We start from the raw sequence: 22,868 nt of genomic DNA, 5'->3' as shown, positions 1-22,868 counted from the left end.
CTTCTTTTGAACAAGAGGTTCTCCACAGAAAAATAAATGTGCAAATTAAACGCCTTCTTTGTTTGGGGGGGATTTTTTTTTTAAGCATGAAAAAATATATATAGCTGTAATAATAAGACAGTTTATAGTAGAATCATAGAATCATAGAGTTGGAAGAGACCACAAGGGCCATTGAGTCCAACCCCCTGCCAAGCAGGAAACACCATCAGAGCACTCCTGACATATGGTTGTCAAGCCTCTGCTTAAAGACCTCCAAAGAAGGAGACTCCACCACACTCCTTGGCAGCAAATTCCACTGTCGAACAGCTCTTACTGTCAGGAAGTTCTTCCTAATGTTTAGGTGGAATCTTCTTTCTTGTAGTTTGGATCCATTGCTCCGTGTCCGCTTCTCTGGAGCAGCAGAAAACAACCTTTCTCCCTCCTCTATGTGACATCCTTTTATATATTTGAACATGGCTATCATATCACCCCTTAACCTCCTCTTCTCCAGGCTAAACATGCCCAGCTCCCTTAGCCGTTCCTCATAAGGCATTGTTTCCAGGCCTTTGACCATTTTGGTTGCCCTCCTCTGGACACGTTCCAGTTTGTCAGTGTCCTTCTTGAACTGTGGTGCCCAGAACTGGACACAGTACTCCAGGTGAGGTCTGACCAGAGCAGAATACAGTGGCACTATTACTTCCCTTGATCTAGATGCTATACTCCTATTGATGCAGCCCAGAATTGCATTGACTTTTTTAGCTGCCGCGTCACACTGTTGGCTCATGTCAAGTTTGTGGTCAACCAAGACTCCTAGATCCTTTTCACATGTACTGCTCTCAAGCCAGGCGTCACCCATCTTGTATTTGTGCCTCTCATTTTTTTTGCCCAAGTGCAATACTTTACATTTCTCCCTGTTAAAATCGTAAAAGTACGATTGCTTAAGCTAGGGGTAGGCAACCCATGGGCGGATGCAGCCTCAATCCGGCCCGCGGACGGTCCAGGAATCAGCGTGTTTTTACATGAATAGAATGTGTCCTTTTATTTAAAATGCCTCTCTGGGTTATTTGTGAGGCCTGCCTGGCGTTTTTACATGAGTAGAATGTGTGCTTTTATTTAAAATGCCTCTCTGGGTTATTTGTGGGGCATAGGAATTCGTTCATTAATTTTTTTTCCAAAATATAGTCCGCCCCCCCCCCCACATGGTCTGAGGGACGGTGGACCGGCCCAAGGCTGACCCCTGACTTTAGCATTATAGTTAGGTGGTCAGCCTGTTCCTGTTCCCTTTGTAGGGTTTTTAACACGCAATATCTTGCTCCACTGTGCTTAAGCTTCTGGATTACGATTCCTTAAAACCAATGTGTCCCACAGAAATGTAGCAGGCAAACCATTCCCCATCAGTTTACCTCCATGCTGGCTCTTGGTCACACCTGAATGTGACACTGGTGAGCCTACTCATTAGCAACTCAGGGGCAAGCAACCCTGGATACAAGTACCAAACTTTTAAAGATTCAGGTGGGTAGCCGTTTTGATCTGTCATACTCATAATAAATAACAATTTGAAAAAAACTTTTTTTTTTTTTTAGAAAATTAGTTGAATACTGGGAATGTATAAGTGATAATGGAATAACGCTAGTGGCACTTAGAGAAGCTCTGTAACAGCATAAGAAATATTGTAAAAAGGCAAAATAGAAGTGGGGGTTAGGTATAAAGGCAATAGCAAAATTTGGAAATGTGAATTAAAGAAGTTAGAATTTGGATGATTGGCAGAGAAGCCGAAGGAAGTCAAAAATGTAAAATTTAATAGAAATTGTAATGTGGTATGAATGTATGGAAAATTAATAAAATATATTTTTTTAAAAAAAAACTTTGTTTAATCATTCCAGTGGCACCTTTAAGATCAACTAAATACAGTGGTACCTCGGGTTAAGTACAGTAGTACCTCAGGTTGCATACGCTTCAGGTTACTTTATGCCAAAGGATAAAACTATGGAGAGAACTATGGATTCATGTCCCATTATACATTCTCCGGAAGTCCAGTCTCCTCTTTTTCAAGATAAACATACCCAGCTCCTTCAACTGTTCCTCATAAGGCTTAGTTTCCAGACCCTTGATCATCTTGGTTGCCCTCTCCTGCACACCTTCCAGCTTGTCAATATCTTTCTTAGCTTGTGGTGCCCAGAAGTGGACACGATATGGACTAAGCTAGATTCCTCTGGATACTCACAAGCCTTCTCCAGAAGTTTGTTTTCCAGCTTCTACTACACACAGATACAGTGGTACCTCAGGTTACATGCGCTTCAGGTTACATACACTTCAGGTTACAGACTCCGCTAACCCAGAAATAGTGCTTCAGGTTAAGAACTTTGCTTCAGGATGAGAACAGAAATCGTGCTGTGGCGGCACGGCGGCAGCAGGAGGCCCCATTAGCTAAAGTGGTACCTCAGGTTAAGAACAGTTTCAGGTTAAGAACGGACCTCCGGAACGAATTAAGTACTTAACCTGAGGTACCACTGTATACTGCCTCTGGACAGAGATGTTCCACTTCATTGTCATAGGTAATAAGAGAGCTGGTCACCTGAAGACCTTCCTCCAACAGGACATCCCTGTGGACCAGGTCTATGTTTTGACTTCTGGCAATCTGTTTCTAGCAAAGCAGCACAGGCTGATAGCCTGCATCAAATAAAAGGAAGGAGAAGTAAATTGGTGGAAACTCTAAAATAAATGGCTGTGGCTGAGCCATTTGTGGACTCTCATCACTTGGTTTCTTCCACTTCGCAGGGATGTTCCACCCCTTGGAGAACATGGACGTTGGAACCGGCTGGGTGAGAAATACATGGAAAAAAATCAGTTTAGAGCAGGAAGCTGGTCCTGGCAAACTCACTAGTGGATGTTTTCCTGGATGCTGTGATTATATAAAACTAGGGGGCTACTTGGCAGCAATTAATGACTGAGTGAGTTTACGGGTGAACAAAGGAGCAAGGCAACCTTTCTGTGCTAGGGAAGCTAATGTTTATTTATTAGTGCTATGCCACAATGCTTTGATGAAGATATTTCTGTAGGCAAATTAGGGATTCTTCGTTAGACTCGGCTGTTCTGTCACTATAAAATAATACAGTGGTACCTTGGGTTACATATGCTTCAGGTTACATATGCGTCAGGTTACAGAGTCCGCTAACCCAGAAATAGTGCTTCAGGTTAAGAACTTTGCTTCAGGATGAGAACAGAAATCATGTGGCGGGGCGGCAGCAGCAGGAGGCCCCATTAGCTAAAGTGGTGCTTCAGGTTAAGAACAGTTTCAGGTTAAGAACGGACCTCCGGAACGAATTAAGTACTTAATCTGAGGTACCACTGTAAATCGTCATTTTAAATTATGTTATATAGATTTGAGGTGAGACGTGTTCCAGAACATCCCAAGAGATCTGGGTGCAAACACCATACATGTAAAACACTAACATCTCAACAAATGAAACTGATCTGTAGAAAATGTAACTTGAAATAAAGAGACATTGCACATACTTTTGTAAACCAAGAAATCTTTAATAAAAAATATGGAGAGAGAGGGGAAAAACCCTCCCCCAATGAATCATGGGAGCTGGAGTTTACCCCTCACAGAGCTACACTCCCCAACACATTTAACAAACTACAGCGCATCCAGCCTGAAATAAATATAATCCAATATGGATTTCCCCACTAATTAACTCAAAGCACAATCCTTTGGGAAGTTCCCTGGGGCTTGTGCAACACAATGGCTTATGTCCAGCGGGCCAGATCTGTCTGCTCTCTGGTTTGCAGTCTGCATGGCACCCAAAACCCACCAGCTGAGGCACTCGCCTCTGTGCTACAACCTGAACATGGAAGGAGCAAAAGTACATAAGTGCCAAGGCTGAAAACGCCACTTAATTAATAGATGTCTCCTTAATAATTTAAACGTCTTAATTTTGAGGTTTTTAAACAAGGGACACACACACACGTACATCACATGTCACCCACCAAAGAATCCTGAGATCTGCAGTTTGCCCCTCATGGCGCTACAATTCCCAGCACCCTTAAGAAACTACGTTTCCCAGCATCGGGGGCAAGGAATGTGCTCTAAATCTATGGTGTGCAGGCTGCCTAGGTCCGATGCAGTTTGCAACACAACCCTCTGTTGTTGTTGTTGCTTAGTCATTTAGTCGTGTCCGATTCTTCATGACCCCATGGACCAGAGCACGCCAGGCACTCCTGTCTTCCACTGCCTCCTGCAGTTTGGTCAAACTCATGTTCGTAGCTTCAAGAACACTGTCCAACCATCTCGTCCACTGTCGTCCCCTTCTCCTTGTGCCCTCCATCTTTCCCAACATCAGGGTCTCTTCCAGGGAGTCTTCTCTTCTCATGAGGTGGCCAAAGTATTGGAGCCTCAGCTTCAGGATCTGTCCTTCCAGTGAGCACTCAGGGCAGATTTCCTTCAGAATGGAGAGGTTTGATCTTCTTGCAGTCCATGGGACTCTCAATAGTCTCCTCCAGCACCATAATTCAAATGCATCCATTCTTTGGCGATCAGCCTTCTTTATGGTCCAGCTCTCACGTCCATACATCACTACTGGGAAAACCATAGCTTTTACTATAGGTACCTTTGTTGGCAAGCCTCTGTAGGGCTACTCAAAAGCAAGTTCCCATTGAATAATTCCACGAGACTTATTCCCAGCAGGGCACGATTGCAGCCCTTATCTTGAATATCTCCATCCTAGTCACACTTAGTAACTGAGATCCAGTCCCAATGCACGAGGTGCGGAACTTACTTCCGAGTAAATGCGCAGGAGATTGTCCTTGGCTCTCCCGGCTTTAAAGCATGAACAGGTACCTAACCATCCGACGGCCAGAGGGGCGATTCTGATTGGCCAAGGGGAGCGCGCACCGCCCACATTCCGCCCTCCGGGTTCTGTCCCCGCCTTTCTCCGGGCTGCAGTCGCCTAGCAACCATCCGGCATCAAAGCATCAAAACGCGGCGCTGCCTCTGAAGTCTCCCTGTCGCGGCTCCCACGCCCCTCTCCCCCTTCTCTCCCCCTTGGGTGCCAGGCCTGCTAGCACCATGTTGTACGAGATCCTGGAGATGGGGCGGCGGAAAAAGGCCCCCCCGCGCTACATGTAAGTTGCTGCAGCATCCCTTGCCAGGGGGCTCTGCGGGAGTTGGCTTTGCAGAGGCAGCCCCCCCTTCCATCCCCCACCCAGAATCAGGAGATATTGATTTTAAAAGGCCCCCAGATATTCAGCCCACCCTTCTGCCAGGAGGGTGCCAGGGCTGGTTTGCCAGATTTACGTATAAATTAAATAAGCTATAGCTTAGTGCTCCACTCTCTTGGCCCCGCCCCCAAAAATTGAGTATTAATATACTTTATCTTAATTGTATCTTAGTTCAACAATCATTTTGATAAAATACATATTTTGTTATGTGCAAATGGCTTTAGATACCATAAATTTCCATATAGCATATACAGTGGTACCTCAGGTTACATACGCTTCAGGCTACAGACTCCGCTAACCCAGAAATAGTACCTCGGGTTAAGAACTTTGCTTCAGGATGAGAACAGAAATCGTGCTTCGCAGCGCAGTGGCAGCAGGAGGCCCCATTAGCTAAAGTGGTGCTTCAGGTTAAGAACAGTTTCAGGTTAAGAACAGATCTCCAGAACGAATTAAGTACTTAACCTGAGGTTACAGTACTTAACCTGTACAGTGGTACCTCAGGATGTGAACAGGATCCATTCCGGAGCCCTGTTCGCATCCTGAATGCAATGTAAGACACGAAGGTGCGTGCGCTTATTGCCGCTTCCGCGCATGCGTGTGACGTCATTTTGAGCGTCTGCACAAGCGGCGAAACCCGGAAGTAACACGTTCCATTACCTCCGGGTTGCTGCGGAGCGCAACTCGAATGCGCTCAACCCGAAGCACATTCAACCCGAAGTATGACTGTAAAAGGTAAAGGGACCCCTGATCATTAGGTCCAGTCGTGGCCGACTCTGGGGTTGCGGCGCTCATCTCGCTTTATTGGCCAAAGGAGCCGGCGTACAGCTTCCGGGTCATGTGGCCAGCATGACTATGGCACTTCTGGCGAACCAGAGCAGCGTACGGAAGCGCCGTTTACCTTCCTGCCTATTTATCAACTTGCACTTTGATGTGCTTTCGAACTGCTAGGTGGACAGGAGCAGGGACTGAGGAACGGGAGCTCACCCCGTTGTGGGGATTCGAACCGCCGACCTTCTGATCGACAAGCCCTAGGCTCTGTGGTTTAATCCACAGCGCCACCCGCTTCCCTACTCAGCACAAAAAACAGTGGCAATTTGTTGTTGACAAAGGACAGCTGGACTGGACACATAAAGGGCCCCATTACCTTCAGTAGCTGAGGGCCTCATCAAACCTAAATCTGGCCCTGACTGTGATGATCTCCGCAAAAGGGGCGGTGATCAAGTTTGCTGTTTTCAAAAAATAAAAATAAAAATTAAAGCTTTTAAATAATCTTTAAAAGTTTGATGCTTTCAAAAATAACAAGTGAAACCTGCCAGAGCTTCTCGACCCTGAAGAGCTCTAGGAGAGGTAGGTTTACAGGGTCTACTTGGAAGTAAGTCACAGTGGTTTTAGTTGGGGCTTAGACCATTGTAAGCAGAGGATCACAGCTTCAGTGTTTCCTGCGTGCAGTGGCATAAAAAGGCATCACTTCCTGAGCCTCTCCTACTTTCCTGTTAGCTGTTAAAAGGCCCCAAAGTCTTCCTTGATTGAAGCGAGGTGGTCACTCTGTTTTCCAAATCTCCATCTCTCCTTTCAACTAATAATTCAAAGTATTCCTTTGGTCGTATGTCATGTAGCAGTATTGCAGTCTTTCTGCATTGTTGCTGTACTGTACCTACAACTTATCAAATAATACAAAAAAACCATTTTAAAGCTGTTTTTAAAATAATATTATATTTTCATGTATAATAGTGTTACTTCTAAGCACATACAGTGGTACTTCGGTTTAAGAACAGCCCTGTTTACAAACTATTTGGTATACAGACTCTGCAAAACTGGAAGCAGCGTTCTGGTTAGCAAACTTCATCTCCATCTGCGAACAGAAGCCGAACGGTGGAAGGGCACCGGCGGCGGGAGGTCTCATTAGGGAAAGCTCACCTGGGCTTAAGAACGGCTTTGGTTTAAGAACAGACTTCCGGAACAGATTAAGTTTGTAAACCGAGATACCACTGTGCTAGTTTCTGACGCGGCTTTTGATGGGCCTCAGGTAAAAAATTGCAAGTGTATTCCATGGTGGCAGTGTTCCTAAGCCAGGAATGCAGTTGCAGAAATAATTATGTTTTGTTCAAGAAATTTACACCCCGCTTTTCACAATTTGTCTCAAAGTGGCTTAAAAAAAGAGTAAAGCATAAAATAGACAGAACTTAAACCCACAGCACTAAAAGGCATCTTACTCTTGCTGTAACAGGCTTTGCCTGTATTCCTATGCCCCAGCTCTCACACCAGGCTCAAAACAAAGCCACCATGTTTTATCTTCACAAAAAGTGAAAACAGTGCAAGTAGTCCTCTGAGGATAATTTGGGCAAATGGTTAATTGCTTTTTTAAAAAAACCCTCATTATTCTCTCCCGCCCCCCTCAAAAGCAAACTCCTAAAGCAACTTAGCAGCAATAAAGTATACCCATACTAAAACCAAACTCACAAAATGTATTAAACCTCCATCAGGTGATACCGATTTCATAAAACCATTTATATTTTTCTTACCAAAACAAACAAACAAACAAACAAACAAACACATACCTCCCACATGCCCCCAAAGCTTTCCAGTACATAAAATAAAAACAAACCCTTCTAGTTTGTAAGCTAAAACAGATGCACTCGGTTATTTGAGACCAATTTTCTTCGCTCACAAGAGCTATGAAAAATGATGCAGCTATCTAACCCTTGGCATTGTCCACCCAGGCAGCTGTTCCCAAACTAACAGTGTGTCATGATAGGCAACTGTCAAAAGGCCGCTGCTGGCCACCCAAACTCCCTGCTCGCAGTGAGTGATGCTCTTCTGTCCCAGAGCAAGTCTCTGCATCAGCTGTGATTGGATAATCCAGTCACATCTGGTGCAGAGGTGCAGCAGAATTGCTTGTCATCAGCAGGGACTGGCTCTTTCATCTCTCCATGAGTCGCTCCTCTTAATATTTCCAAAGAGGCATACCTGGGTTGGCGTCAGGGGTCAGGGATAATTCTTCTCTTCTTCCCATCTCCCTGTTCTTCTCTCCCTCTGGCCAAGAGAACAGGTAACATGGGCAAGGAAAAGAAATAGCAGCTGCTTCTGGCTCTTCAAGGAGAGAGCACTTAGAGCTGCATGCAGAAAGGCTGAAGTCATTGCTTTTGTAACTTGGGACAAGCTTCTTGCCCCGTGGCCTCTGAAAACAAGGGGATAAATGAAAACTGGGGCTTCCCTCTTTCCTGCATGGACAAATGCCCCTCTCTGTCCTCATGCAGCAGCAGGCCCTGCCTACCCATGAGGCAAGGGATCCACCAGGGCAGCAGATCCCAATGTCCTGATGTAGATGTTCCTGATATTCTTCTTCTCTGGCGACCACTCGTAGCCGAGTAAGGTTGTCTTCCATAAACACGGTTTTAAAAGTGAGTCCATAAGTGACTGTGGAGGCCAATTCTGGATCCACATGTCCTTCCACAATGGGAACATAGGTTTCCGGGCGGGAGTTGATCATGGTGTGGATTTGCCAAGCATGCCTTCCTCTTAGCACGTTTCTCCCTTTCGTCCTGAGTTTGAGCGTCTTCAAAGTCCACAACACCTTTGGTAAAGGCTGTTCTCCAATTGGAGCACTTGCAGGCCAGTGTTTCCCAGTTGTCGGTGTTTATACAACATCTTTTTAGATTTGCCTTGAAAGAGTCTTTGAACCTCTTTTGTTGACCACCGGCATTACGTTTTCCATTTTTAAGTAGAGTAGTTGCTTTGGAAGATGATAATCAGGCATCCGCACAACATGACCAGTCCAATAAAGTTGATGTTGAATAATCATTGCTTCGACACTGGTGATATAGATCTCCCCTCACCCATCCAATCTGGGACTCCAATCTGGGGTCCACCTCAGGTGCCAAAATGTCTTGGGCCAGCCTTGACTGAAAGTCTGTTCTATCCATTTAGAAGAGTCCAGAAATCCTGAAGTAGAAAACAGTCCTGCGCATGCACAAAGCACATGACATATATAGATAGATCTAGCAATACGTTCAATATCTTGAGAGCTTATTGACCTTGAATGGTGCTTGAAAACTGCCTTGTAGCAGGGCCCTGTGGAGACGACATCACTAAGTGCCTATAAAATGCAGGCCAGGGAGCAGTGGAGTGGGGAAGAGGTGGGGTTTTTCAGCTGAGAAGCAGGCACCAGGAGCAGATATGGGCCATTATTCGAGGATGCTATCAGGGGTGAGGAGGAAAAACCCATTAGAGGCAAGGTGATGGAGATGCTGAGTCGAGCCTCCAGTGTCAGAGCTCAAAGGGAGATGGGTCGTCTTTGGATTGACTTCCCAGTAAGCCGTTAATAAATCTGGGAGGAAGGGCTGTTGCTGTCGGAGGGGAAGGGTGAGGACCAGGAATGTGAAGCCTGGCAAGGTGGAATGTTGAGTGGGGACAGGCTCGCCCATTAATTTTAGAACGAGCCCTTCCTGAACAGCCGCTTATCGAGAATGAGGTATTTCGGACGCACAGTTGCTGGAAGGCCACAGACAAGGCACGGCAAACTCGGAGCAGGAAAATAGGGTGTGTTCTCATTTCTGTCTTGGAGCCCAGCAAAGAGCTCCTTCCCCCTGTCTGCCCAAATCCACTTCACATCGGTTCACATCTGTATGGCTTCGTTTTTGATTGCATACACCAAAATCAACAATAAATTTACAGCAGTGCAGCAAACGTTAAACGCATCGCAAATTGGTAGATCAGATTTATGAGATCTACATAGCTGGATCACCCTTTGGGGAAAGCCTGGGAGAACAGGTGACTTTTAAGTAGACACCTTAATGCTGATACTGGATGCCAATATATACACCAAGAAACCCAAGAAACATTGTTTTCCTTGCTTGCTAGCTATACTATGTTACTGAACTCCCGTTACATTTCCCATCTACTCTTATTTTATTTCCGTTTTACCTCGCCCACATTGCTCAAATACATATTGCATTTGTTGTTGCTATTATATTGCGATGGAGAGGCCTTTTTACCAAATATCCATGCACTTAAAAAAACAAACACCTCCTGTTTTAACTTGAGGGAGATATCCACACTTTAGAGCTGAACCTTTGGAAGTGGGTTTTGTGTGTGTGTTTTTAAAATTAGCGTCATTTCCAGGGTAGTAAATGCTGCCCTGCTTTCTCATATTTTTTCAGCCCAGATTCCTACAGAGTACTTAACCTCGAGTTCCCAGAAAGGTATAAGGTGCTAGCTAAAACCGAAGAGGTACATACGCCAAAGGAACAGCAGTATAAGCTGGAGTGCCGTAATAACCCTCAGCCGATACACGCAAAATGCATTAAGCTGAACACCAAGTTTTTAAATAAGCCAATATTGTATATGGACACAGACAGCACAAAATCAAAGCAGGTGAGGATGACGTAGTGAAAGTGAGATCATGGTTCAGTTTTGCCACAGTGCTAAACCCAGACTGGGGAATCTCAGGCCTGGGGGCCAAAAGCCCTCTTGGTTTCTCTGTCTGGCCCTGTGGACTCTTCCCAGGCAACAACCCTCACTGGTCCTGCCCTGTACCCTCAAATATTTTTTTGCCTGGCCGGAATATGTTCTGGAATTATTTATACCCCGCCCATCTGGCTGAGTTTCCCCAGCCACTCTGGGCGGCTTCCAATCGAGTGTTAAAAACAATACAGCATTAAATATTAAAAACTTCCCTAAACAGGGCTGCCTTCGGATGTTTTTTAAAGATAAGATAGCTACTTATTTCCTTCACATCTGAAGGGAGGGCGTTCCACAGGGTGGGTGCCACTGCCCAGAAGGCCCTCTGTCTGGTCCCCTGTAACTTGGCTTCTCGCAGTGAGGGAACCGCCAGAAGGCCCTCGGCACTGGATCTCAGTATCTGGGTTGAACGATGGGGGCGGAGACGCTCCTTCAGGTATACAGGACCAAGGCCGTTTAGGGCTTTAACGGTCAGCACCAACACTTTGAATTGTGCTCGGAAACGTACTGTGAGCCAATGCAGATCTCTCAGCACTGGTGTTATGTGGTCCTGGCGGCCACTCCCAGTCACCAGTCTAGCTGCTGCATTCTGGATTAATTGCAGTTTCCGGGTCGCCTTCAAAGGTAGCCCCACGGAGAGCGCATTGCAGTAGTCCAAGCGGGAGATAATGAGAGCATGCACCACTCTGGCAAGACAGTCTGGTTTTTGTGTACAAGAACTACAAATTTCTGCAGGAAGGTAAATGGTACATCTATTTGCTTTTAGAACCGCCTGCCATTGCTATGCGCCCCCTGGAAGCTTGCCCATGAGGCAAAGCGACACTTGATCTGAAGAAGGTTCCCCACCGATGCACCAAAGCATGGTTTCGTCAAAAGGGGCGGGGGGAGAATTTTGGTAATTATAGGAGCAGAACTACCTGAATTGTATAGAAATTTATTTATGTATGCTACTACAGCAGCAAGAATGCTACTTGCACAAATGTTAAAAGGAGCAGAAGTCCCAGTGAAGGAAGAATGGATACAAAAACTTATGCAATATGCAGAAATGGCGAAACTTACCGGAAGAATAAGAAATAAGGATAGCAAACTTTTTATAATAGAATGGAAATGGTATATCGACTATTTACAGATAAATTGTAAACAGATAAAAACATTAGCAGGATTATTGTAATAATCTGCAGTTTCACAAGAACATATATTTACAGTCGATAATGAAAGGAGCAAGTATATGCAGAAGATATTAAAAAACATACATTTAAAGAACCGCAGAAAGAGGGGGCAGGAAGTAAAATTTTGAAATGTTAACTTGATTGTAAAATTAATGAAATGTATAAACTTGGAAAGTATAAATAATGGCAGCTCTATAGGCTAGTTGCTGACAAATTAATTTATGTTCCCTGCAAAGGAACATTGGTGGCCAAGCAGCGAGCCCTTTGTTGTGCCGTGCCCTAAACCACCTTACGACAAGCAGAGCACTCAAAGAAGTCATTTCCAGAAGCCAGCCTGTAGATTGATTCGGCCCCTTAAGTTCGACAATAAGCGGCAACCTTCGCGTGGAATAGGTAAGACTTTTAAGGGAAAGCTTCCCTTCCCTTCTCTCTTTCCACCAAAACTAGACAAATTAAAATATAAAGGTGGTTCAGGTTCTGCTTCTGTTGTTGTTGTTTAGTCGTTTAGTCGTGTCCGACTTCGTGACCCCATGGACCAGAGCACACCAGGCACTCCTGTCTTCCGCTGCCTCCCGCAGTTTGGTCAGACTCATGCTGGTAGCTTCGAGAACACTGTCCAACCATCTTGTCCTCTGTCGTCCCCTTCTCCTTGTGCCCTCCATCTTTCCCAACATCAGGGTCTTTTCCAGGGAGTCTTCTCTTCTCATGAGGTGGCCAAAGTATTGGAGCCTCAGCTTCAGGCTCTGTCCTTCCAGTGAGCACTCAGGGCTGATTTCCTTCAGAATGGAGAGGTTTGATCTTCTTGCAGCCCATGGGACTCCCAAGAGTCTCCTCCAGCACCAAAATTCAAAAGCATCAATTCTTCGGCGAAAAATTATACTTTCAATAATCAAAAGCATTATTCTTTATTAAATCTGTGTGCTGCCCTTCATTGCCAAGATGACAGGGTGGTTCGCAATATAAAAAAAATACAAAATGAGATCGCAAAATCCACAATGAAACAAAAGTGAGCCAAGAACCCCTCTCCCATGAACACATTTCAAAGGCCATAGAATGTCTAGACCAGCCAAAGGCCTGGGAGAAGAGAGATGTTTTTGCCTGGCACCTCAAGATATTTAGTGAAGGCACCAGGCGAGCCTCCCTGGGGAGAGCATTCCACAAATGGGGAGCCACCAGAGAAAATACCTGTTCTCATGTTGCTGCCCTCTGGACCTCATGTGCAGCAGGCAAATGAAGAAAGTCCTCGGGTGATGACTGCTGGTTCTGGGTTGGTTCAGTTGCGGAGAGGTGGTCTCTATCAGTTTGTCTGATCTGATGTGGTCAAAACTACCTGTTGCATGCACAAGTGTAGTCGGAACAGAAAACAGTCAACAGGTGTAAAGTGCTGCTTGACGGAAACGGAGATTGCTGCAGTAGTACATTTGCTTACAAATTCAGACTCCCTCGTGGCTGCTACTGAACTGCTATTGAACCTTTTGTCACCTTCAGGCGGACCACATGCTCTGCCATTGAGTGATGGCTCCAAAATCTGGGCACATTTCGCTGACCTAACATGTATTGATTCCTAATTCTCAGCTTCAACCACCTCCTGTGAATTCTGGTTTCAAGCTGATTCGTGATGGTGGTGTAACACAGCAGAGGCAGATTTGCAGGAGTGCGACCGTTTTGCCCACACTGGGTGCTGAGCCGAGAGGCCACCACGGGAGGTGCCACAACAATTACGAGCAATGGGAGGCGAGAGGTGTGGTGGGAGCACCAAATTTTGGTGTTGGCTTTGTTCCCCATAATCTGCACACACGTCCCATCGTCAGCTCTGTGTACAGTGCTGCAGAAGCCTGCAGCCAGAGAGATGGTAGCAGAAATGAATTTCTACACCCTAGGCAACAACGATCCTATTCCAGTGCCTTAAACTCTTCCATTCTCAGTCTCCACTTAAATCACCTTCTCCTGATCATACAAGCAATAGGCACCTTTCAGTTCAGTTCAATTGATGAAACACAAAGAACAGTAGCTCCCAGTTTGGGCGCTTTCTGCCCCATCCCCCCCCCCCAATCAGGCTGCAATGTTAGCTTGCAGGTCTTTCCTTGTCCTTAGATCTTGGAGCAGAGTCTTTATGGCAGTATTAATTTAAGCAAGTTCTGCTGACTTTGGCGATTCAGTCTGCAGAAGCCATCACTTGTGGCCTTCGTTTCCCATTGATTGGCAAAACCCTTTTTTTAAAAAAAGTGATGTAAGGTACTGTATTTACTCGAATGTAATGTGCACCTTTTTTGGCCAAATTACACCGCAAAAATTAGAGTGCACATTAGATTTGGCGGCACATTTACATTCTCCAGCAAATGCTTTTTTGGTTTCAAGGTCTTGAAAATTGAGGTGTGCATTAGATCTGATGGGGCATTGTTGTTGTTCAGTCATTTAGTCGTGTCCGACTCTTTGTGATCCCCTGGACCAGAGCACGCCAGGCACTCCTGTCTTCTACTGCCTCCCGCAGTTTGGTCAAACTCATACTGGTAGCTTTGAGAACACTGTCCAGCCTTCTCATTCTCTTTCGTCCCCTTCTCCTTGTGTCCTCAATCTTTCCCAACATCAGGGTCTTTTCCAGGGAGTCTTCTCTTCTCATGAGGTGGCCAAAGTATTGGAGCCTCAGCTTCAGGATCTGTCCTTCCAGTGAGCACACAGGGCTGATTTCCTTCAGAATGGATAGGTTTGATCTTTTTGCAGTCCATGGGACTCTCAAGAGTCTCCTCCAGCACCATAATTCAAGAGTATCAATTCTTCAGTGATCAGCCTTCTTTATGGTCCAGCTCTCACTTCCATACATCACTACTGGGAAAACCACAGCTTTAACTATACGGACCTTTGTTGGCAAGGTGATGTCTCTGCTTTTTAAGATGGGGCATTAGATTCATATAAACACGGTATTTCCTTCTGCTTCTCCTCCCAGGAGAACCTTCGGTTCTGCCTTTAGTCAACTTCTCCACAATAATTCAGCCCCACAATAGCTATCCAGCTTGTCTGCGAACGATGATGGATGGCTGAGCTATAGCAAGCAGCACATAGCCAGAGCATGACAACTCCAGTCACACTTCCGTGTTTACAAGGGCGGAGGGGAGGATAGCTTCCATATGTGAGCGTGTTTGTTGGACTGCCAACATGGAGCCAGCTGCTTGTCTGGATTTGGGCTGGGGCTCTTCAAGGCAAGGGGACAGTGTCTCGGCTGAGATGCCGGGCTTGGCAGAACTGGTCCCTAAAAGGCTATATGCACACACAAAGAAATATTCTGCAGAAATCCATCGTGGCTCCTGCAAGCCAGATTTCTCATAGAAGCTGGAGACAATGCTTTGAATGTGTAGGTCAGCATTTGGGCTTTGCATTCTTTGAAACAACCGACAGCTAACCTTTCCCTGGGCATTAGTGTAGCTTCGCAGGGGCTGAAAAGGACATCCTGGGTCACCAAGCCGAACGTGAATGCATTGTAGCCGGATTTGCTAGTCCGGCTCTTAAGCCACTCCTGACAGTTGTTTATCCAGCCTCGCTTTGACCTACTGAGCCACAAAAGAAACTGTGTCTGTGGACCAGTTCCGATCGGTGGAGACTTTTTTTTCGGGCTTCTAGCCAGAAATGCTGTGATGCAGGGAGCCTTCAGATGCGTGTTGCGAGGTTGTTGTGTAATGTGGAACAACAGAAGCCTCAACAAGTGATCTAACAGGTTATCTCCTATCGCAGTTATCTAATATTGTAGAAATTTAGTAAGATGCAACCTTACCATTTCTTAAATGTTGTTGTTTAATAAAATACATCAGCCCTACTGAACCGATTGCTCAGAGCCCAGCTCCGAGGGCCTTCTGGCAGTTCCGTCACTGCTCGAAGCGAAATTACAGGGACCCAGGATTACAGGGCCTTCTCGGTAGTGGCACCTGCCCTGTGGAACATCCTCCCATCAGATGTCAAGGAGATAAAGACTACATGACTTTTAGAAAGCATCTGAAGGCAGCCCTGTATCGGGAAGTATTTAACGTTTGCTGTTTTATTATGTTTTTATATGTGCTGGAAGCCACCCAGAGTGCCTGGGGCAACCTGACCAGATGGGTGGGGTATAAGTAATACATTTATTATTATTACTATTATTATTATTTATTCACCTGGGACAGATCAGGAAAGTGGCATAGCTTAGGGGTAGAGCATCTGTTTTGCATACAGAAGGTCCCAGGTTTAGTCCCCACCAACTCTATGTAGGGCTTGGAGAGAACCCTTCTCTGAAACCCTGTTGAGATGCTACCATTCCGTGTAGACCAGTGGTTCTCAACCTGTGGGTCCTCAGATGCTGTTGGACTACAACTCCCATCATCCCTGAGCTCTGGCCTTGCTAGCTAGGGGTGATGGAAGTTGTAGTTCAACAAGAGCTGGGGACCCACAGGTTGAGAAAGGCTGGTGTAGACAATACTAAGCTTGATGAACCAGTGTGTGCTGGTCCCGAGGGTTAACCATGAGGCGAGGTCCGAGTCCGGTCCGTGGTCAAAGGTGCAACGTGGAGGCAGTCCGTAGTAGCTGAAGCTGGGTGTAGGGCAGGGAGTCGGGTGAAGTCAGGAGCTCCGGCAGAGAAGCAGGACAGGGTGCAGACAGGAACAGGCTACCGACAACGTTGCTCCCGCAATTTGGGACTGGGGCTGGCTGGCTTTTATCTGCCCCAAGGCATAGGGCGGCCCCGGTCCACAGGTGACTCGCCTCTCCTGGCCTGGAGGCAAGCACTCCTCCTGTGAGAACTTAGTTCCCTCCGCCTCTCTGCCCTGAGCCTCTGCAGCTCAGGAGAGGCTGGAGGGTTACCAGACCCAGAGGCAACCTCAGCTTCCTCTGACAGGGCTGAGAGTGGAGCACCTGCAGGCAATGGGTCCTCCATCACCTCAGGAGCCAGAGCAGACTCAGCTGGTGCCTGCACCTGAGGATCCAGCACAGGTGAGGACCCTTCAGTCTCAAGCCCCAGCCCCAGCTCAGCTGGTTCTGGAGGTGGGGAGTCCTGTGCAGGCTGGGATTCCTCAGGTTCAGCCTCCAAGTCCGAATCCCAGGCCATCACACAGTGGTCCAACTCACTACAAGGCAGATTCTTGTGTTCCTGTCTCCCGCGTGCAATGTAGCCATGCAAACCACCTGGAAGCAAGACTATACTGTGCATTTTCTGTCGCAGTTCCACTCGCAGCTCCTCCGTTGCCGAACCGCCTTCCGAGAATTTTCCAAGAGCAGATCACTTTCAAATACGACTACAATGCCAGAGCCACTCCCTGCATCCCTTATCAAGGGAAGGTAAGGCCATGTGCATCCTGTGCTCTGGACGTTCAGCAGGAAGCCAGAAGGATGTGTTTACCCCTAAGGCCTCCAGCACATTGTTGTTTAATAAAACAGTCACCGGCTTGGGTATTTGCAAACGGCAAGCCTGCTGTCACACCAGCCCTCGGGCCTTAGAAAGACAGGGCAATGTCTTTCTTGTGACTTGGTGGCCTTACAAAAGACCCTGGGATGTTGCAGCAGAAGGCAAGAGGTGGGCAGGTGCTGGTCTTGACCTTTAAAACCCTTTGTGGCTTAGGGCCCTCGTATTTACAGGACCGCCTCTCCTGGTATGTCCTGCAGAGGACCTTAAGGTCCATGAATAACCATAGTTTAGAGGTCCCGGGCCCTAAGGAAGTCAGACTATCCTCCACCAGGGCCAGGGCCTTCTCAGTGATGGCTCCGACCTGGTGGAATGCTCTTTCCCATGAGACCAGGGCCCTGCAGGATTTAACCTCCTTCCCTCAGGCCTGTAAGACAGAGCTATTCTGCCTGGCCTTTAATTTGAATTCAGCCTGATCTTTTATTTCCCTTCTCTTCCCTCCCCTTTTATGAAGATCACCCGCTCTGAGACCCCACAGCCAGCTAGCCCTGGGGATTATCTAATGTTTATTTCCCCTAAATTGATTTCTGAATTTTGAATTTTATTGTTATTCATGTTTTTATACTGTATTTTATGCTGCTTTTACAATTACCGGTAAGTGTTTTAAATTTGTTGTTAGCTGTCCTGAGCCAGGTTTTTGAACCGGGAAGGGCGGGGTATAAATATATTATTATTATTATTATTATTATTATTATTATTATTATTATTATTACTACTACTACCACTGTGATGTGAAGGACCAAGGACTTCCTACCGCCCTCCACCTCAAAGACTAAATTCAGTGCAGGAGGAAGAGTCAGTCCAGTATACCTGAAGGAGCATCTCCACCCCCATTGTTCAGCCTGGACACTGAGGTCCAGTGCCGAGGGCCTTCTGGTGGTTCCCTCACTGCGAGAAGTGAAATTACAGGGAACCAGGCAGAGGGCTTCTTGGTGGTGGCGCCCTCCCTGTGGAATGCCCTCCCTTCAGATGTCAAGGAAATAAACAACTATCTGACTTTTAGAAGGCATCTGAAGGCAGCCCTGTGTAGGGAAGTTTCTAATGTTTGATATTTTATCGTGTTTTTAATATTCTGCTGGGAGCTGCCCAAAGTGGCTGGGGAAACCCAGCCAGATGGATAGAGTATAAATAGTGAAGAATTATTATTATTATTATTATTATTATTATTATTATTATTATTAAAATTGGAACCATGTGTGTGTTGCACCTTAGTATTACCTAAGGAGGTTGGAGTAGATGATTTTAATAATAATAAATTTTATTTATACCCCGCCCTCCCTGGCCAGAGCCAGGCTCAGGGTTGCTAACACCAATAAAATCACAGTAAAAACATAATAGGGGGCAAAAACAGCAGCAGCAGCAACAACACCAATTTAAAATACAGCTTAAGATGACTCTTGTTGTCCTTTCCAACATTACAGACATGGTTTGCTAAGTGTAAGAATTATTATCCCTCAGTATGCCTAGGACTGAGGCTCCTCCAGTCTCTCAGCTACATCATTGCTGCAATTATGGTTGTAAGCCACGCCCAGGGAAGGCATGAAGTCCGCTAAGAAATTAAACTTCCGCTGAGATTCTCTGAAGCAGGGGTTTGCAGAGCTGGAGATTGCCAAAGGGCTGGATCCGGACCTCCCCCAAGCCCCAGGGCCAGGGCCACTCAATTTCAATATCTGTAGTCTAGTAGGAGCTGACTTTCAAAAACTTCATTGGGACGTTAATTCCAGTGAAATTATAATTTGGTAATTTGATTTTAGAGCAAACATTGCCTATTTCAAAAGCCACCCGGTTTCTGGTAATTTTGGTTACTCCTTGGTATCTCCCAGTACCAAACTTTCTTTAATTTGGAGATACGTGAAAAATGACGGGCTGTCTTCTGCTTTTATCAAAAGATGCTGGTTTTAAAGTCCACATTAATTTTGTCGTACCACAAATACCCATTCCGTCCAGTCATGTCCTATTTCCAGGAACCTCTCATTTCTCAGCTCCTTCATTCACCTTAAACAACAGGCTGTAAGGTACAATTTTACATTGGTATGCCAATCCTCCCCTTTCCTTTGCATCTTGTAATACTTTAAAATTAACACGTGGTGTTTTTTCCTTTGCCATAAAAACTTGGTTTTTTGGATACCATTGTCTGAATGGTAAGTCATTAGCTACAACAGACATTGTCTGGAACAAAAACATCATTCTGGGCAATATATTCACATTTTATCACAAGAATTCAACCCTGTAGAGACAATTTTACTATCTCCCATCCTAACATATCTTTTTAAATGTCCGTCCATGTCTCAACATAATTATTTTTGTCTGTTTGACTTTGTCAAGTGCTTCTGTACTGAGTGGACTTCTAAGTTGGTAACCAAGAAATGGTTATGGGATGAATCAGGATTAACACTGGAGAAGTGGGAGCAGAGAGAGATTCCCACTGAATCAGGTTTCCAAATGGAGAACCTTGTTCTCGGAGACATGCTGCAACAAAACAGAGCCCTGTTTGTTTCCACTTTGGCTTGTTGTTGTCTTCCACCCCCGCTTTATAAATATAAAATCAAATTAATCCTATTCTTCTCATGCAACCCTTAATGGCCAAAGTCATTTGGCAAGTGCTCATAAATCCTTGGCCTGCATCAGCCAGGGGTTTGCAATTGTATCCATAGCAACCCGTGTGGCAAGAAATAAAATTTGACGGGGATAGGCACTGCCCTGCGGAAAAGAAAATGCCAGTTTGCAAGAGCACCGTAGCCATTTTCAAATAAAAAAAGCAGAACTGGGGGGGGGGCAGGTAAGGGGATGGCATTGGCAAGGTTTTGTCTCCTTCGCTTTCACCTGTTGCTTTCCCCCGTCCACCCACGATGCCTTTCCTTGTTCTGCAAAGCAGGCGAGATGATGGCTCAGCCGTTCTGTTCGCTCCCAGCTACTTCCCGGCCCCCGTTGGCCAGAGGAGAGGCCTGAGAGAGAGAGACCAGCCAGCGCTTGAGCTAATAAATGAATTCAGCTCACAGCTGCATCTCCTCACCGCCGAAGTCCCCCTGCTTAACGTCAACCTTGTTTCCCTTTCCAGAAACGCGGCGCTTTTGTGTGGACGAAGATAAAACCGGAGAAGGGGGAGTCGGTTCCTGAGGGGACCAGAGCCCAGCCGGGCGCTGGGGGACCGGAGATGCTGGAACAGCCAAAAGCAGAGAAAGAGGACTCTGCGGAAAGCTGCATGACCTCAGCCGGCCTCCGCCAGCCAGATCCCCCAGAGACGCCCCCAGACTCCAACCTACGCTTATCAGAAGCAGATAGCGGCGCAGGAGCCAAAACAGATCCCGGAGCCCCGGAGAAAGGACAGGAGGAGGGTTCAGGGATTTCTCAGGCAGGGGAAGGGGATGTGAGCCATCCCTCCGGGGAGAAAAGGCCTCTCAGCCCACCAAAGACGAGCTACCTTGAGAAACAGCAGGAGGACCCCCCCATCCATGAAGCCACACAGTCCCCGGCAGATATTCAGAAGGCCTAAGAGGTTGCCCTGGTGTAATTTCAGTAATGCCAAACACAAACTGACACCAGCAAACGGTCTGAGGCGACGCGCTCTCGCCTTTACATAACAACAGCTGCAGCCTGCTTTGATGCCTCTTGAAAACGAGAGTCCTATATTTATATATATATATATAAAATCTATGAATCTTTTATTATGGTTTCTCTCCGCCATTGCAGTTAGGTGATTTCCCTACCTGCCCCCTCAAATCAAAATTATCTGGATTATCTGCTCTCCTGAATATTGAGAGTGAATAAGGACGCCACTAATGAATAATGAGCAATTAATGTCAACAGTTGTGTTGCTTTGCTTCCGACATTTTGACTCTTTGCAAGCGTTGGGTGGTGGGGTGTTTTGGGTTCCTGTCTGATACCTTTAAAATGTGGCTTCTTGGCAAGAACCGCAAGCAGATCCTAGCAGTAAAATTTTTTGGATGTGTTGCGTTGACATCCTGTGATGAGCAGAAGCCATTGTTATTTCTCTTGGAAACAGTGACAGAGGAGACAATGTCCATAAGAATGTAAGTTATGTTCCGTTGCTCAGCCCGGTCAGGAAGGACACCGTTACGACAACCTTCACTTTTTGCTGTAACAGTTTCCTGGAATGGATTTGTTCTCAAGGTCAGGGCTGCAGATCTGATTAAAAATCTGTGTACAGATTTCTCTTCACGGCACCCACAATGCTATACCTTGCATTTCACACTTTTAGCAATGAGCAGGGGTCAGCAAACTTTTTCAGCAGGGGGCGAGTCCACTGTCCCTCAGACCTTGTGGTCTATATTTTGAAGAAAAAAATGAACAAATTCCTATGCCCCACAAATAACCCAGAGATGCACTTTAAATAAAAGCACACATTCTACTCGTGTAAAAACACCAGGCTGGCCCCACAAATAATCCAGAGGTGAATTTTAAATAAAAGGACACATTCTACTCATGTAAAAACAGGCTGATTTCCAGACTGTCCGGGGGCCGGATTGAAAAGGCGATTGGGCCGCATCCGGCCCCTGGGCCTTAGTTTGCCTACCCATGCTTATGAGTGCCAGAATAAATGAAATGTGCATAATATCTCTGTTCTTCAGTGGAGATGCTTAAGGAAAGATGCTTGCCATCTCCTTCCCATTTCCATTTCTTCTTTCTGCTCACTCTGAAAGTGCATATACTCATTCACAGAGAAAGAGATGTGCCATATAATGTGTTTAGCATGTCTAGTATCTTAACAAGTGGAAACTGCAAGAAATTCCATTTGAGATGCCAGCCAGCCATGCAAGAGACTCCATTCTAGTCCCTTCCTCACCCAATGTTTCTGTCCTACCAACAACAGGTAGTGAATATTCCATGCCCACTGAGCATGCTCAGTCCTTCGTGAACTGTTTGGGGACTCCCTCCAACTTTTCCCCCACATGTTTTTTTTTTGTGCTTCTGCAGACCTCAAGATTCCCCCAAGCCGGCTGATATACCTCCCTCTTCTTTGTGAGTGTTGCCGTTTTAGTTATATGGGGGTTTTTTTTTATAGGTAAGTGTGTGGCTCCATTAAACAAATCCCTTACTAATGATCTCCGGAGGGGAGAATCAGTTTTCAGGATACTTTACTTGGAGTCGTTCTATAAACCCTGGAGGTTAATTTCTAAGTATACCCACTTTTTTACAAACAAATACATTTTCCAACACTTTTGAAGAACAGGGAAATTCTATGAGATAAACCCCGAAAGACACTGCATCCAACCCAAAGGTCCGTAAAGCCCAGTATCCTGTTTCCAACAGTGGCAAGCCAAATTCTTTGGAGAAACTTAGGGAGGAGGCCTTAAAGGCAACAACATTAGAATCACAGAATCAGAGAACTTTAGAGTTAGGGCCTTGTGGGTCATCTAGTTCAGTCTCCTGCAATGCAGGAATATGCAGCTGTCCTATACGGGAATCGAACTCATGACCTGCATTATCAGCACCACGCTCTAACCAACTGAGCCACCTCCAGACCACAAAGAAGCGTAGGATCTCTGTACATGGGGTTATCAGGACTGATGCCTCCCCCTCTATGGATTTCTCTCTTTTTAAAATGCTTCTTAAGGCTATACGTGCTAGATGCTTGTGTAGCAAATGTACCTAGAGGG

The 22,868-nt window shown here is 46.0% G+C and overlaps 1 protein-coding gene and 1 long non-coding RNA gene across 2 annotated transcripts in view; both read left to right on the top strand.

Moving 5' to 3' along the window:
• Positions 1 to 22,868, top strand: part of LOC309366133 — a 128,672-nt gene that overhangs the window by 87,302 nt on the left and 18,502 nt on the right. The window lies entirely within an intron of this gene.
• Positions 4,974 to 21,054, top strand: CIMIP6 (ciliary microtubule inner protein 6). The gene is made up of 5 exons (XM_081904330.1): positions 4,974 to 5,103; positions 10,359 to 10,572; positions 12,065 to 12,221; positions 17,011 to 17,126; positions 20,309 to 21,054. Exons 1-5 carry the CDS (start codon positions 5,048 to 5,050, stop codon positions 20,741 to 20,743), a joined length of 978 nt encoding a protein of 325 aa, XP_081760456.1. The 5' UTR covers positions 4,974 to 5,047; the 3' UTR covers positions 20,744 to 21,054.

Source organism: Podarcis melisellensis, assembly GCF_964234715.1.
Source record: "Podarcis melisellensis genome assembly, chromosome: 3".
Taxonomy (NCBI): domain Eukaryota; kingdom Metazoa; phylum Chordata; class Lepidosauria; order Squamata; family Lacertidae; genus Podarcis; species Podarcis melisellensis.
Note: the sequence above shows the minus strand (reverse complement) of the source record. Positions and strands in the feature narration are given on the sequence as shown.